Below are 14553 nucleotides of genomic sequence, written 5' to 3' on the forward strand. Positions count from 1 at the left end.
AGCCAACTTTTTCACTCTCTACTTTCACTTTCATCAAGAGCCTTTTTAGTTCTTCTTCACTTTCTGCCATAAGGGTGGTGTCATCTGCATATCTGAGGTTATTGATATTTCTCCCAGCAATCTTGATTCCAGCTTGTGCTCCTTCCAGCCCTGCATTTCTCATGATGTACTCTGCATATAAGTTAAATAAGCAGGATAACCATATACAGCCTTGACGTACTCCTTTTCCTATTTGGAATCAGTCTGTTGTTCCATGTCCAGGTCTAACTGTTGCTTCCTGACCTGCACATAGGTTTCTCAAGAGACAGCTCAGGTGGTCTGGTATTTCCATGTCTTTCAGAATTTTCCACAGTTTATTGTGATCCACACAGTCAAAGGCTTTGGCATAGTCAATAAAGCAGAAATAGTTGTTTTTCAGGAACTCTCTTGCTTTTTCGATGATCCAGCAGATGTTGGCAATTTGATCTCTGGTTCCTCTGCCTTTTCTAAAACCAGCTTGAACATCTGGAAGTTCACGGTTCACGTATTGCTGAAGCCTGGCTTGGAGAATTTTGAGCTTTACTTTACTAGCGTGTGAGATGAGTACAATTGTGCGGTAGTTTGAGCATTCTTTGGCATTGCCTTTCTTTGGAATAGGAATGAAAACTGACCTTTTCCAGTCCTGTGGCCACTGCTGAGTTTTCCAAATTTGCTGGCATATTGAGTGCAGCATTTTCACAGCATCATCTTCCAGGATTTGGAATAGCTCAACTGGAATTCCATCACCTCCATTAGCTTTGTTCGTAGTGATGCTTTCTAAGGCCCACTTGACTTCCCATTCCAGGATGTCTGGCTCTAGGTGAGTGATCACACCATCGTGATTATCTGGGTCGTGAAGCTCTTTTTTGTACAGTTCTTCTGTGTATTCTTGCCACCTCTTCTTAATATCTTCTGCTTCTGTTAGGTCCAGCTTCCCTGGTAGCTCAGACAATAAAGCATCTGCCTACAATGCAGGAGACCTGGGTTCAATCCCTGGGTCAGAAAGATCCGCTGGAGAAGGAAATGGCAACCCACTCCAGTGTTCATGCCTGGAAAATCCCACGGACTGAGGAGCCTGGTAGGTTACAGTCCATGGGGTCACAAAGAGTCGGACTCGACTGAGTGACTTCACTTGATTTCACTTTCTGTTAGGTCCATACCATTTCTGTCCTTTATCAAGCCCTTCTTTGCATGAAATGTCCCCTTGGTATCTCTAATTTCCTTGAAGAGATCTCTAGTCTTTCCCATTCTGTTCTTTTCCTCTATTTCTTTGCATTGATCGCTGAGGAAGACTTTCTCATCTCTCCTGGCTATTCTTTGGAACTCTGCATTCAGATGCTTATATCTTTCCTTTTCTCCTTTGCTTTTCGCTTCTCTTCTTTTCACAGCTATTTGTAAGGCCTCCCCAGACAGCCAGTTTGCTTTTTCACATTTCTTTCCCATGGGGATGGTCTGGATCCCTGTCTCCTGCACAATGTCATGAACCTCCATCCATACTTCATCAGGCACTCTATCTATCAGATCTAGGCCCTTAAATCTATTTCTCACTTCCACCGTATAATCATAAGGGATTTGATTTAGGTCATACCTGAATGGTCTAGTGGTTTTCCCTACTTTCTTCAATTTAAATCTGAATTTGGTAATAAGGAGTTCATGATCTGAGCTATAGTCAGCTCCCGGTCTTGTTTTTGCTGACTGTATAGAGCTTCTCCATCTTTGGCTGCAAAGAATATAATCAATCTGATTTCGGTGTTGACCATCTGGTGATGTCCATGTATAGAGTCTTCTCTTGTGTTGTTGGAAGAGGGTGTTTGCTATGACCAGTGCGTTCTCTTGGCAAAACTCTATTAGCCTTTGCCCTGATTCATTCCATATTCCAAGGCCAAATTTGCCTGTTACTCCAGGTGTTTCTTGACTTCCTACTTTTGCATTCCAGTCCCCTATAATGAAAAGGACATCTTTTTTGGGTGTTAGTTCTAAAAGGTCTTGTAGGTCTTCATAGAACCGTTCAACTTCAGCTTCTTCAGCATTACTGGTTGGGGCATAGGCTTGGATTACTGTGATATTGAGTGGTTTGCCTTGGAAACGAACAGAGATCATTCTGTCATTTTTGAGATTGCATCCAAGTACTGCATTTCGGACTCTTTTGTTGACCATGATGGCTACTTCATTTCTTCTAAGGGATTCCTGCCCACAGTAGTAGATATAATGGTCATCTGAGTTAAATTCACCCATTCCAGTCCATTTTAGTTCCCTGATTCCTAGAATGTCGACGTTGACTCTTGCCATCTCCTGTTTGACCACTTCCAATTTGCCTTGATTCATGGACCTGACATTCCAGGTTCCTATGCAATATTGCTCTTCACAGCATTGGACCTTGCTTCTATCACCAGTCACATCCACAAGTGGGTATTGTTTTTGCTTTGGCTCCATCCCTTCATTCTTTCTGGAATTATTTCTCCACTGATCTCCAGTAGCATATTGGGCACCTAACAACCTGGGGCATTCCTCTTTCAGTATCCTATCATTTTGCCTTTTCATACTGTTCATGGGGTTCTCAAGGCAAGAATAGTGAAGTGGTTTGCCATTTCCTTCTCCAATGGACCACATTCTGTCAGACCTCTCCACCATGACCCGCCCATCTTGGGTGGCCCCACAGGGCATGGCTTAGTTTCACTGAGTTAGACAAGGCTGTGGTCCATGTGATCAGATTGACTAGTTTTCTGTGATTATGGTTTCAGTGTGTCTGCCCTCTGATGCCCTCTCGCAACACCTTGGATCTTACTTGGGTTTCTCTTACGTTGGACATAGGGTATCTCTTCATGGCTGCTCCAGCAAATCGCAGCGGCTGCTCCTTACCTTGGACGAGGGGTATCTCTTCACGGCTGCTCCAGCAAAGCGCAGCAGCTGCTCCTTACCTTGGGCATGGGGTATCTCTTCACGGCTGCTCCAGCAAAGTGCAGCCACTGCTCCTTACCTTGGACGAGGGGTATCTCCTCACAGCTGCCCCTCCTGACCTTGAACATGGAGCAGTTCCTCTCAGCCCTCCTGCACCGGTGCAGCCATGGCTCCTTGGACATGGGGTAGTTCCTCCCGGCCACCGCCCCTGACCTCGGGTGTGGGGTAGCTCCTCTCGCCACGATTCTGCATGGTCCGTTGCAGCCAGGCTGGGCCAAAAAGAAAAAAAGATTAATATAAAGTAGTCTTATGTGTTAAACATTCTTTTCAGAATTTTGACCCTAGAATATAATACCTAGTTTTGTCCTGTTGCTTATCCTCTAAGTAGAGTATATAGTACCGGTAAAGAAATAATATGTCACACTGAATAAAATGAGTACTTTTCAGTAATTCTCAGAATAGGAAATGTTTCCAATGCATAATACTCCACCTGATCCTTAATATTTTTTCTGTTGGTGACCTTGTGACCTGATTTATTCTATATATTCTTCTGTTGATGGTAGATAGAAGAAAACAGCTTGTTTTTCCAGGCAAGTCTAAACATAAGCAGTCAATTCCTCCGTAATTTCTCTACCAGTTTCATATTGATTTCCCCAGTGTGAGCAATGTAATGAATGGATTGTGTACTAGATTTAACATTTAAAATTGTAAAGGTTGTGGCTATATTTATACTTAGCTAGCGTACCACATATTATGACACTTGCACGTGTGGAAGGAATAGTGACATTTTGTGGATTTGTATTTTTAAAAATACAGCAGACTATAAAATCATAGTGCATATGGTCCGGCCCTCTGTCGTCAGATGAAATTTTTAGAAAATCTACTGTGGGTCTGTTTTAAAGCTCTATGTCATTGTGACTGAGAAGAGTACAGTCACAACAAAAGTTGGTTCTTTTTGATGCCACTTCTTTCTGGTTTCAGTTCCCTCATTTCAGATAAGCATTTAAAATTTTAAAAATCCCAAAGGAGGTAGGGCATTATATTAATGAAAAATTCAACACAGGTATCTTTGTTCTGGAATCTGTTTCCATATCAAACTATTATGCTTAATATGGGAGTTGGATGCTGGCAAGAATAGGTTGTAGATGCTGCAGGGACACAGGTCTTCTCAGAAACATGAGTGAGCAACCACGTTATGAAGCTGACAATGTAATAACTTACTTCCTCTATAAAAGACACACTGAAGTTTTAGTACTCAGAATAATAGTTTTGTTGTTTGTTTGCATTAAAGGAAAATATAAAGAAGACATATCACTTTAGAATCTAAATAGATTCTTTAAAAACAAAGAAAATCCTTGTTTTGTCCTACTCAGAATAACTGTGGCTTCTCTGTTAGGTTCTAGGAAGGGACGACAAAAAAAAAAAAAAAAAAAAAAAAAGATATGGCACCTGTCCTCAAAATTTCCAAATACACGTGGAGGAACAATTCAAAACCACAAATTAAGCAATTAGAGAATGACAAATACATGAAAAGTTTGATATTATTTGGTACTAGATATTAATATTAGCTGTTTATTTCATTTAGAAAACTCTTATTTATGTTTAGGCAATTATTCTAAGCACTTTACCTATATTAAATCATTTAGACCTCACAACAGAGATTTAAAGTAGATACTAACATTATTCCCATTATATAGAGGAAGCAGGTGAAGCTCAGAGGTTAATTTGCCCACATCAGTGGGAGAGCTAGGATTTAAACCAAATGGTTTGAATTATAATGAGCTGCTTCTGTTACTGGTCTCTGTCTCATATTTGCCTTACTACTTAAAATATTGAGAGCTGTAAGATATGCACAAACCTCCGACATCTGTTTCATACCTCAGCGCAGGAAGGCTGACCCTAGACAAAGCCCTTGACCTGACTCGCTACCTCCAACATGAAACAAGCATTCCTGCGCTTCTCAAAGGTCTGGAATACCTAGAATTGTTTTACCGCATGGTGGAAAGAAGGAACATTTCAGATGTCACTGAAAATCTCAAGGTTTGTATTCCTTTCAGAAGGTTCATTAAGTAAAAGACACGGCAGCTGGATGATCATGAGACTTGTTCTATTTTGTGTGAACTCTTGGGGTTAAAGCTTGGCGAATCTAAGGAAATCGCCTGGGAGCACAGTCACCACTTAAGTATCTAATGGTTGGTTATCCCCTGGTCTTTGTCACCATCACCCTAAGAGCTGGGTACCAAGGTCATAAGCAAAGCATCCCTCCTAAGGGGATTTTATCTTACATCAATTGATAGTCCCCTCTCAGATAAGAAATAAAATTGTACTTCTAATGGAGAAAGGAACTGTGGTGGGTGGAGACCACACACCAGAAAAAGAAGCAAAATGTAGCAATTAGTAGTTCCATGCTTTGGGAAATGTTCATGCAGACTGTTTAGAGTTGAACCCATTAGACGGGTGAGTGAGGGCTGTGTTAAGAACTAAATTTAGCCTCTCTGTAAACCATCCTATGCTTTCTGCAGCATTACCTTCTCCAGTATTTTAAGCCAGTGATTGACACGCAAAGCTGGCTTGATGAGGGCTCTGTCTGGGACAGAATGCTTCGCTCCACTGTCTTGAAGCTGGCCTGTTACCTGAACCATGCTCCTTGCATCCAGAAGGCAACTGAACTCTTCTCTCAGTGGATGGAATCCAGTGGAAAATTAAAGTAAATCTGGACTTCTGTTCTTTGTTCCTTTCACTTTGATGTAAAAGTCTTTGATCATGCGAGACATTAAATCTAAAACCTTTTAGTGAGGATAGGAAAAAAAAAAAAAAACCATGCTGGGAATTACATACCCTTGTCTCATGCTCCCACATAGTAAGTGCTCAATAGATTTTTGTGGGAAGTGAGGTTTAGTTCCCTGCAGGGAAAAGCTAATAAACATTAGCATGGTTTCAGAAAGACAGCCAGCGGGTGAAAGTGGGGTAGACTAGAGTGGTGCCCGGCTGCCAAGAGTAATGCCTTTTAAAGATAAAAAGCAATGTGAAATGTGCATGCAATCGAAACGCCAATGATCAATTGATGCAACAAAAAACGAGGTGGTGGGGAGGGAGCTTTGTTCAATGTATTTACTTCCTCATTAACCAATACCATACCACACGCACCACATACCACCGTCTTAGCCTCAAGTTTCAGCTTTGATAGGAAACTGATGATTTGGGCCATCTAAAGGATGTGTAAGGTGGCAAAGTTGATTCCAGTGGTTGTTGTAATCAGGTAAATGCCCAGTGATCAAATCGATTCTGTTGCAGTTCAGTCTAGCAGCTGCAACCCATAGTATTAAAAGGCCCCACAATCTTTTCAATGTAAGCCTTAATTTCTGTCCAACACATGATTTTATATTGTTGCTATTAAAACTCTGAATTTCAAGCTGGATGTTTTGAGAAATCAAATCTGTATGTGAAATAAGGAAAATTCATTTTTTAGAATAGAAAAAAAAAATGCACAGCTTTAGTAGCAGGTAAAGCAATAGTGTCAATTTTTCCTCTCCCAAATTGTTATGAAATGCTATCACAATTTGTCTCCATGTAACTAAATCTCCATGAGCTTTTTGAAATCTTTTCTTGACTTCTTATTTTTTAAAAAAGTAATTTGCTTTCTTCTTTTTGGACTTTTTCAGTCTTTAGGATTTAGGCCTAAAATCAGTTTCAGAAAAAAAAATCTTTTAGCTGTATTTTTTTCTTCTTTTTGTTCATGTTTAAATAAACTGTATGAATGAGGCTAAAATATAAACATTCTGCTGCCCTATAGCACGTCAGATTATATTCTGTCTTTATGCTACTTACAAGAAGAATGATCTTACCTGAAGTCACTCAAGTCCAGTAGATATGATGGTTCAACATCCTATAGTATAGGATGCTATACTATGAAAACATTCTAGGAAAATCTCATTTAAGCTTGTAATCAAGACTACATAATCAAATATTGTAGGTTTATTTTTTTAAAGTTTAAGACCATCAGTATTAATCCTTTAGAGATTACTTCCTTTATTCATGAATTCAGAATATAATGCTTTGCCTGCTGATTTTGTGCTAGGCGCCGCAGTTAGTGCTAAGAATAAGCTGGTGAGAGAAACAGCTAGGTGTCCTACCTTCAAGGGACTCACGATTCATTTGTTACCAATTTTTGTAAATTTGTACAGTTCAATTCAGTTCAATTGCTCAGTCATGTCCGACTCTTTACAACCCCATGAACCACAGCACGCCAGTCCTCCCTGTCCATCACTAACTCCTGGAGTTTACCCAAACTCATGTCCATTGAGTCGGTGATGCCATCCAACCATCTCATCCTCTGTTGTCCCTGTCTCCTTCTGCCTTCAATCTTTCCCAGCATCAGGATCTTTTCAAATGAGTCAGCTCTTCACATCAGGTGGCCAAAATATCGGAATTTCAGCTTCAACATCAGTCCTTCCAATGAACACCCAGGACTGATTTCCTTTAGTAAAATACACTAAAATAAAAATAATGTGGATTATAATTTGGTTGCTTTTTGTTTTATGATTCAAAGGCTCTTGGGATATTTATGTACATATAGTACAGTGGAAATAGTACAGTTTTAGAATCATATGTCTAAATCCCATCTCAAAAAAGGCTAATATGTCACCTCAGTGCAAGTTACTTAAACTTTCTGAACTTTATTTCCACTTTTAAAAATTAAGGTAACTTTTACATCTCACTGGGTAACTTTGGCAGTTAAGTAAGTTGTATAGAGACTAGTACAATGTTATGGACCCTGTATGATAAATGCAAATTTCCTGTCCCATCCCTGCTTCTCTGTACTGTACTTTTCCAAGCCATCAATATGGATATTGGCTATTACTGATCAATTATATTTGGAATTAAAAATCGTAACTAAATTAAAATAAAGATAGTTAGTATCCTTTAGGACAATAAAACTTGAAAACCATGGTGCCTTCTTTAGGGGGACAGAAAATAATAATATTGCATGTTATCATTTTACAGAATTATAATATAAATGACTGAACTCTAAACAACTGTGCTAAATTACAATTTTTTACACCTAGAGAGTCAGATAGCTCTCAAACAGGCCTACTAGAAAATATTCCTAATGCGACATTAAAGCAACAAGTAATAATTTAAAAAAAAATCATATAGTACCAATACATGCAATTTATTGACAGAATTCTATATAAACCAGTGCATTTATATTTCAGAAATCACATTTTTATTGATTTCATCTTCTCATGAAGATTCTCCATGTAGTTTAAATTTTTATGATTATTATTCTTTAAACATTTTATTATCAGTAGGAAAAAACACAAATAGTTTGCAAAGTAACAGTACATAAAATTTTCCATAAAGAAGGCTGGACAACAAAGAATTGATACTTTTGAATTGTGGTGTTGGAGAACACTTAAGAGTCCCCTGGACATCAAGAAGATCAAACCAGTCAATTCTAAAGGAAATCAACCCTGGATATTCATTGGAAGGACTGATACTGAAGCTGAAGCTCCAATACTTTGTCCACCTGATGCAAAAAGCTGACTCACTAGAAAAGACCCTGATGCTGGGAAAGACGGAGGGCGGAGGAGAAGGGGACAACAGAGGACGAGATGGTTGTATGGCATCTCTGACTCAATGGACATGAGTTTGAGCAAACTCAGGGAGATTGAGAAGGACAGGGAAGCCTGGTGTGCTGCAGTCCATGGGGTCGCAAAGAGTCAGACACAGCTTAGTGACTGAACAACAACAGGAAATAACTCAAAGGTGATTCTGTTTTAGAATTTAAAATCATAATAAGAAAAACTAATTTTTTCTTTCGTAGAACTTTTTTTCACTTTTGTGCTTAATATTACAGTATCCCAACAGATGTTTTAACGATCGTGTATTCCGTGGGGGCTCAAACAACAGCAGGATGGAATTACCTTTTGGAGCAATATGAACTGTCATTGTCAGGGGCTGAAAAAAACAAAATTCTGTATGCATTGTCAACCAGCAAACATCAGGAAAAGTTAATGAAGTAAGTGAATTTAAGTTGTTAAAAGTGAACTTACACATATTCAGGAAAGTTACTAAAATTCAGCCATCAATTTCAAAGGCATATAATAATAACTAACTCAGGATTTGAACCATTTTGAATTTTTTCCAAAAACCATGTATTGACAAAATGCACATAGTGAAAACAGATGTTCCTTAATCATGTGATTGATACTAAGCAAATAGCTATGTTTTAGTGTCAGAACCTTGGAGGTAAATTATTATTATTGAAAAATACATTTTTGTGTATAAGATGCTAATTGAAGTTTACTGAAATAATAAGTGGATAAAATTACTTCTAGAGAAATGTAAACGTTTAACTGGAATATTAAAAAATGTTAGCCAGTAGAGAGTTTATTACTGTTTTGGGTATATTACACTTTCATTGTGCCTCTTTCTCTCTGATGCTTTTAATATACTGATAGCCTGAGTTAATTTCCATTACAGATCACATGCCGTGAAAAATTAAGTGATCTTTGTTTCTTCAGGTTAATTGAACTAGGAATGGAAGGAAAGGTTATCAAGACACAGGACTTGGCAACTCTTCTTTTTACGACTGCCAGAAATCCCAAGGGGCAGCAACTAGCCTGGAACTTTGTAAAAGAAAACTGGACCCATCTCCTTAAAAAGTTGGTATTTGTTTATATCCTAATAGCTCAGTTGGTCAAGAATCCGCCTGCAATGCAGAGACCCAGGCTCAATTCCTGGGTTGGGAAGATACGCTGGAGAAGGGATAGGCTACCCACTCCAGTATTCTTGGGCTTCCCTGGTGGCTCAGCTGGTAAAAAATCCACCTGCAATGCGGGAGACCTGGGCTCAATCCCTGAGTTGGGAAGATGCCCTGGAGAAGGGAAAGGCTACCCAGTCCAGTGTTCTGGCCTGGAGAATTCCATGGGCTGTATAGTCCACAGCGTCACTAAGAGTCGGGCACAACTGAGTGACTTTCACAATGTGTATTCTTCCACCCAGATACTTCAGTTGCCTAAAACCAAGTGTAATCAGATGTTCCCTAAAGCATATGAATGATACTATTTTTACTCAAATGGTTTGATGAAGTGTATTGATTTTAAAACTCACTAGCCCGCTGTCCAGGTATAAGGGAGAGGAATGAAAAGAAGGGGATGGGAAACAGATTTCTGTTACTCATCTCAGGCCATGAAGAATTGCTGGGAACAAGTAAGAGCTGAGTTAAATCCGGTCATCAACCCCATCCCCTTTTCCCTTCTGGCTCTCTCCCTAGCCCAGAAGAATGCAATGAAGCCATATATGGTACAGCAAACTATTTCATTTACTTTATTAATATAGTTTTGTTCTGGGGGAAAAAAAACTTCAGAAATTTTGAAGAGAACTAATCCCTACCTCCAGTTCCCTTGGAGAGGTGATACAGTGGAGAGCTTGGAGGCAGTAGAAGAAATTAATCAGAAGTACCTGGGAAGCTCCCCTCCAAAACTGGATAGGTTATGAGTCTTCTCTGGGGTTTCAACTTTTGGGAGAACTATAGCTCACTGCAATATGCTCCTGGCCCTAAGATAGTCCCAGAACAAAAGCAACAATGATTAGATTTCCTCGGAATGTACAGGATGGCATGGCTTTCTCTCACAATAGACCCCCTGCGAAGGTGCTCAACCATTCCTCATCCAAATCCAAAATATCACTTATTAACTCTATGGAAAGTACCCTAAATGAAAGAGCTGTGCAATTTGCTTATTTTTGTGTCATTTAGCATGTCTGATGCCAGTCATCCTCAGTCCCTCATCCCTCTCATTTCTTAGTCATAAAGGACTCAGAGTTCTCACCGATAGCTTTTTGTGAGCAAAAAGCACATTTCTACCCCTTCCAGACCTTAAAGGGGTTAACATCCACATGAGACCAAATTAGTTAGAAACTGTTTTTTTAAAACAAAACAAAAATCACTTTCCTTAAACACCCTACTGGAACCATTGGTTTTGTTGTTTGCGTGACTCTCCGTTCCCTCCTGGATGATCATATTTCTCTGCAATGCTGTAGATTTATTTTGTAACTGGAAATTATTCTCCTCTCCGAGTGTGTACAGAGCCCAGACTTGGCAGCATGTCTGAGATGTATCTGTGCTCTGCTTTACAGCATGAACCCCTTAGACCTGTGGCCAGATTCTCTATGTAAGACGTAGAGAATAGACATAGAAGGGGTAAAGAATGCCATCTGTGGCTTTGAAAAAGAGTTCCACCAACAATGCCCCAATAAATACGATGTTTAAACACAGTGATGTCCAAAATGAGTTGGGGAAGTTTGCAAGACAATGCCTTAGAGCGCAAGAAGAAAATATTACTACATGTATCATTTCTTATCTCATGCTCTTATCTTATTCTTATCTTATGTTTTCCTTTTTACCTTTAAGTTAGTGTATACATATAATTCATAAATAAAAATATGCACATTGGGAAACTCTTGGTCAAAAAATTTTGTTGATGGAATGCATAATCAAAACTTGTAGGGTGCTGCTTTAAATACGAACTTAAATTTAAACATAAACATTCATCATGTTTCCTATAAAAGCTTTATCTAAATTTTAATCTTATGGTCAAATTTGATAAATTTCATAGCTTTCAGATTTTCCCAGATGCATATGAGCTATTCTTGTGGTAATTGATAGTATCCATTGTAACGTACAGGCTTATCATATAGTTACCAATGTTACATAGTTTAAATATATATAACGTGTTATAAACATGAGGTCATTGTTCCTATTACTTACATCTATGAAATTCCTTTTATTTTCAGATTTGAGTTGGGCTCATTCCCCATAAGAATGATCATCTCTGGTACAACATCTCATTTTTCTTCCAAGGATGAGTTGCAGGAGGTTTGTGACTCTCTATTGCCAACAATTTAAAAATAAATGTTCAAGTTATAGAATTGAAAGTAAATTTAGATGCAATCTGGTTTTAAGTTGTTGTTTTATTAAAAGAAAATAAGCTGTGTGTCCAATGTTACCTAGAAAGCAAATGGAAGAGACAGAATTAATGTTCATAGCGTTCAAAATGAAAATTACACTTGAGGGACGAGTCCTTTTGTATTTAGTTTGCATTGTATCATCACTTGAGTGATTATATTGAAGTTTGAAAGAGTGCTTGCAGGTCTTTTTAACAATATTGCTCTTTATGGTAGTTCTACTAACCTCTTTTTAAAAAGCATTCTTGTGTTTTACATTGCCTTTCCACAATAAATTTATTTACTTTTAAAGCAAATTCAGAACTTAAATCCCAGATCACTGCTTACTTTATGAACTTGACTCTATCTCTTACCTTTTTTTACCTACAGTGTGCTTACTTGTAAGATTTGTCATTCCTGTCTTACTTTACCTATTGTTTGAAGATAAAGTGAAATAATTATGCCCCCAAAAGAGATGAAGAAAATAACTTTTTTAGAAGTCGTCAGAGAAATGCTTGCACCTGTGTTTGTATAATCTGCAAGCTGTTTTGAAAGCCTTTGAAAGATAAAGTGTTTTATGAACCATATCAGTAATTCTTTTCTGGCTTTTTTTTTTTTTCAGGTGGAACTGTTCTTTGAATCTCTTAAGGCCCAAGGATCACACCTAGATATATTTCAAATTATTCTGGAAACCATATCCAAAAATATAAAGTGGCTGGAGAAGAACCTTCCCACCCTGAGGAAATGGCTACTGACTAGTATTTAAATGGTCAATAGAAACAGCACATCAGATGCTGTGTTTGTGGAAAGTGTGCAGAGCCAGTGTTCCAGATAGTTTAACCTGTAAAGAGCCTCAAGAAGTCAGTCTACACAGCTGCCTGTGCTCAGCTATCACTTCTAGCTGACAGACATATGATGCTGGGGTGGAGCCCCAGTAGCCTATTTTAAAGTAAACCTCCTGAATAATGGAGATATGTGGAGATATATATAGAAATAGCTGCCGCAACACAGACTGTCTACACTGCCCCACTTTAGGCAACTACTATTTTGCTTCTTTGATGCTTTTTAAGCCTTGCATAGTATCCTGGAGTTTTCCCAACCAGGTTACTTCCAAGGAAACATAACCAGTCTGCAAAAAAAAAAAAATCTTTCTTTCACATCTTTCCATCTCCTCACCCTTCTGCTTTCTCAGCTCAGCCTGAATAGTTTATTTATTTTTTATCATTCATGTAAAATCTCAAAGTATGAAGCATATGGATCAGGAAAACATGCTGCTGCTGCTGCTAAGTCGCTTCAGTCGTGTCCGACTCTGTGTGACCCCATAGATGGCAGCCCACCAGGCTCCGCCATCCCTGGGATTCTCCAGGCAAGAACACTGGAGTGGGTTGCCATTTCCCTCTCTAATGTATAAAAGTGAAAAGTGAAAGTGAAGTCGCTCAGTTGTGTCCAACTCTAGCGACCCTATGGACTGCAGCCCACCAGGCTCCTCCGTCCATGGGATTTTCCAGGCAAGAGTACTGGAGTGGGGTGCCAGGAAAACATACTTATTGCCAAATCTCAGGTTATTTCAAACTAGACATCAGGGTTTATCAAAGAAGCGAGGAGGGCCTTTTGGCTTGAGCCTAACATTCATGAAGAGCCTTGAAAGCAGACTTCTGAGGTCATCTCTAAATGAAGTTAAATCTGGAGTCACAGTGGTACAGGAGAGAAAGATGATATCACCCCACTTTAACCCTATTGCATTTGTAATAAATCTTTTGAAAATTGCAGAGTTAGATCATACTATTGGATCTATTTTGGCTTAAATATATTTTGTATACATTTTGGCTTAGTTTGATGTAAATATTTAAAGGTATCACTATATTTTGTAAACCAGTTTTGGCATATCTTCATATTTTAAGGGAATCTCCATCTTTGAAATTGTTTGACTTAATGGTTTGACTAAGGTATCAGGAAATAAAACGTCACTCTAAATAAAGGTAGTAAATTTATCAAGTTCATGATCCACGTATAAGTCAGTATAAAGTATAATAAGTTCTTATAAGATTTGAATCAATACACAGATTACTGGCTTATCTTGGTTATCAAAGAAGGCTGGGATTATTTGGGTGGGAGTAGGGTGGCAGGATGTTATCCAATCCCTTTTAAATTATTTCATATCATAAAGGTCTGTAGACCTTTCTCTACTGCCACAGTCAGAGACAGGATACATTTTGGATGGACATGGGCGTGATCCAGCACATATTTTGTTGTTTGTTTTTAAATAATTTCTTGAAGTCTTTCAAGCATCTTGGACTCTAGAGTTGGCCTGTTCATGGCTCTACAAGGTTTGCATAACATCTAAGTGATGTCCCTGTAGAAGTGTATTTTTGCATAAAGAAACTGAAAGAATAAAGAATACTATTTTTTCCACCAAAATAATATGTAAATTAAGCAGTAAAATGTATATGAGTTTTGGTTGAATTGTGCCATTAATCTTGCTGTTAGTAAGAAAAGTTCTTTCTCTTGTGTAATAACTTACCTGCCGTAAGTTTCCAAGTTTTTAATTCTCTTCCTTTTAGTTAATCTCTCTGATTCTTAAGAATTGAGTACAGAAAATGGAAATTTTATTATTTGATGAGATTGAACATGAGAAGTGCTATGCCAATGATGTTTTAATGAATAAAGAATTTTTTTTAAAAAAAGAAA

General features: G+C 38.4%; 1 protein-coding gene across 1 annotated transcript in view; it reads left to right on the plus strand.

The window, feature by feature from the left end:
• The window catches only part of ERAP2 (endoplasmic reticulum aminopeptidase 2), a 50897-nt gene extending 37263 nt beyond the window's left edge, over positions 1-13634 (plus strand). The window contains exons 14-19 of the mRNA XM_010831958.1: positions 4800-4956; positions 5439-5623; positions 8777-8938; positions 9444-9584; positions 11716-11797; positions 12488-13634. Of these exons, the coding sequence (XP_010830260.1) occupies positions 4800-4956; positions 5439-5623; positions 8777-8938; positions 9444-9584; positions 11716-11797; positions 12488-12631 (871 nt within the window). The 3' untranslated portion in view covers positions 12632-13634. The remainder of the gene's footprint in view (positions 1-4799; positions 4957-5438; positions 5624-8776; positions 8939-9443; positions 9585-11715; positions 11798-12487) is intronic.
• Positions 13635-14553: the final 919 nt, after the last annotated feature.

Source organism: Bison bison, unplaced genomic scaffold (assembly GCF_000754665.1).
Source record: "Bison bison bison isolate TAMUID 2011002044 unplaced genomic scaffold, Bison_UMD1.0 scf7180017864533, whole genome shotgun sequence".
Classification (NCBI taxonomy): Eukaryota; Metazoa; Chordata; class Mammalia; order Artiodactyla; family Bovidae; genus Bison; species Bison bison.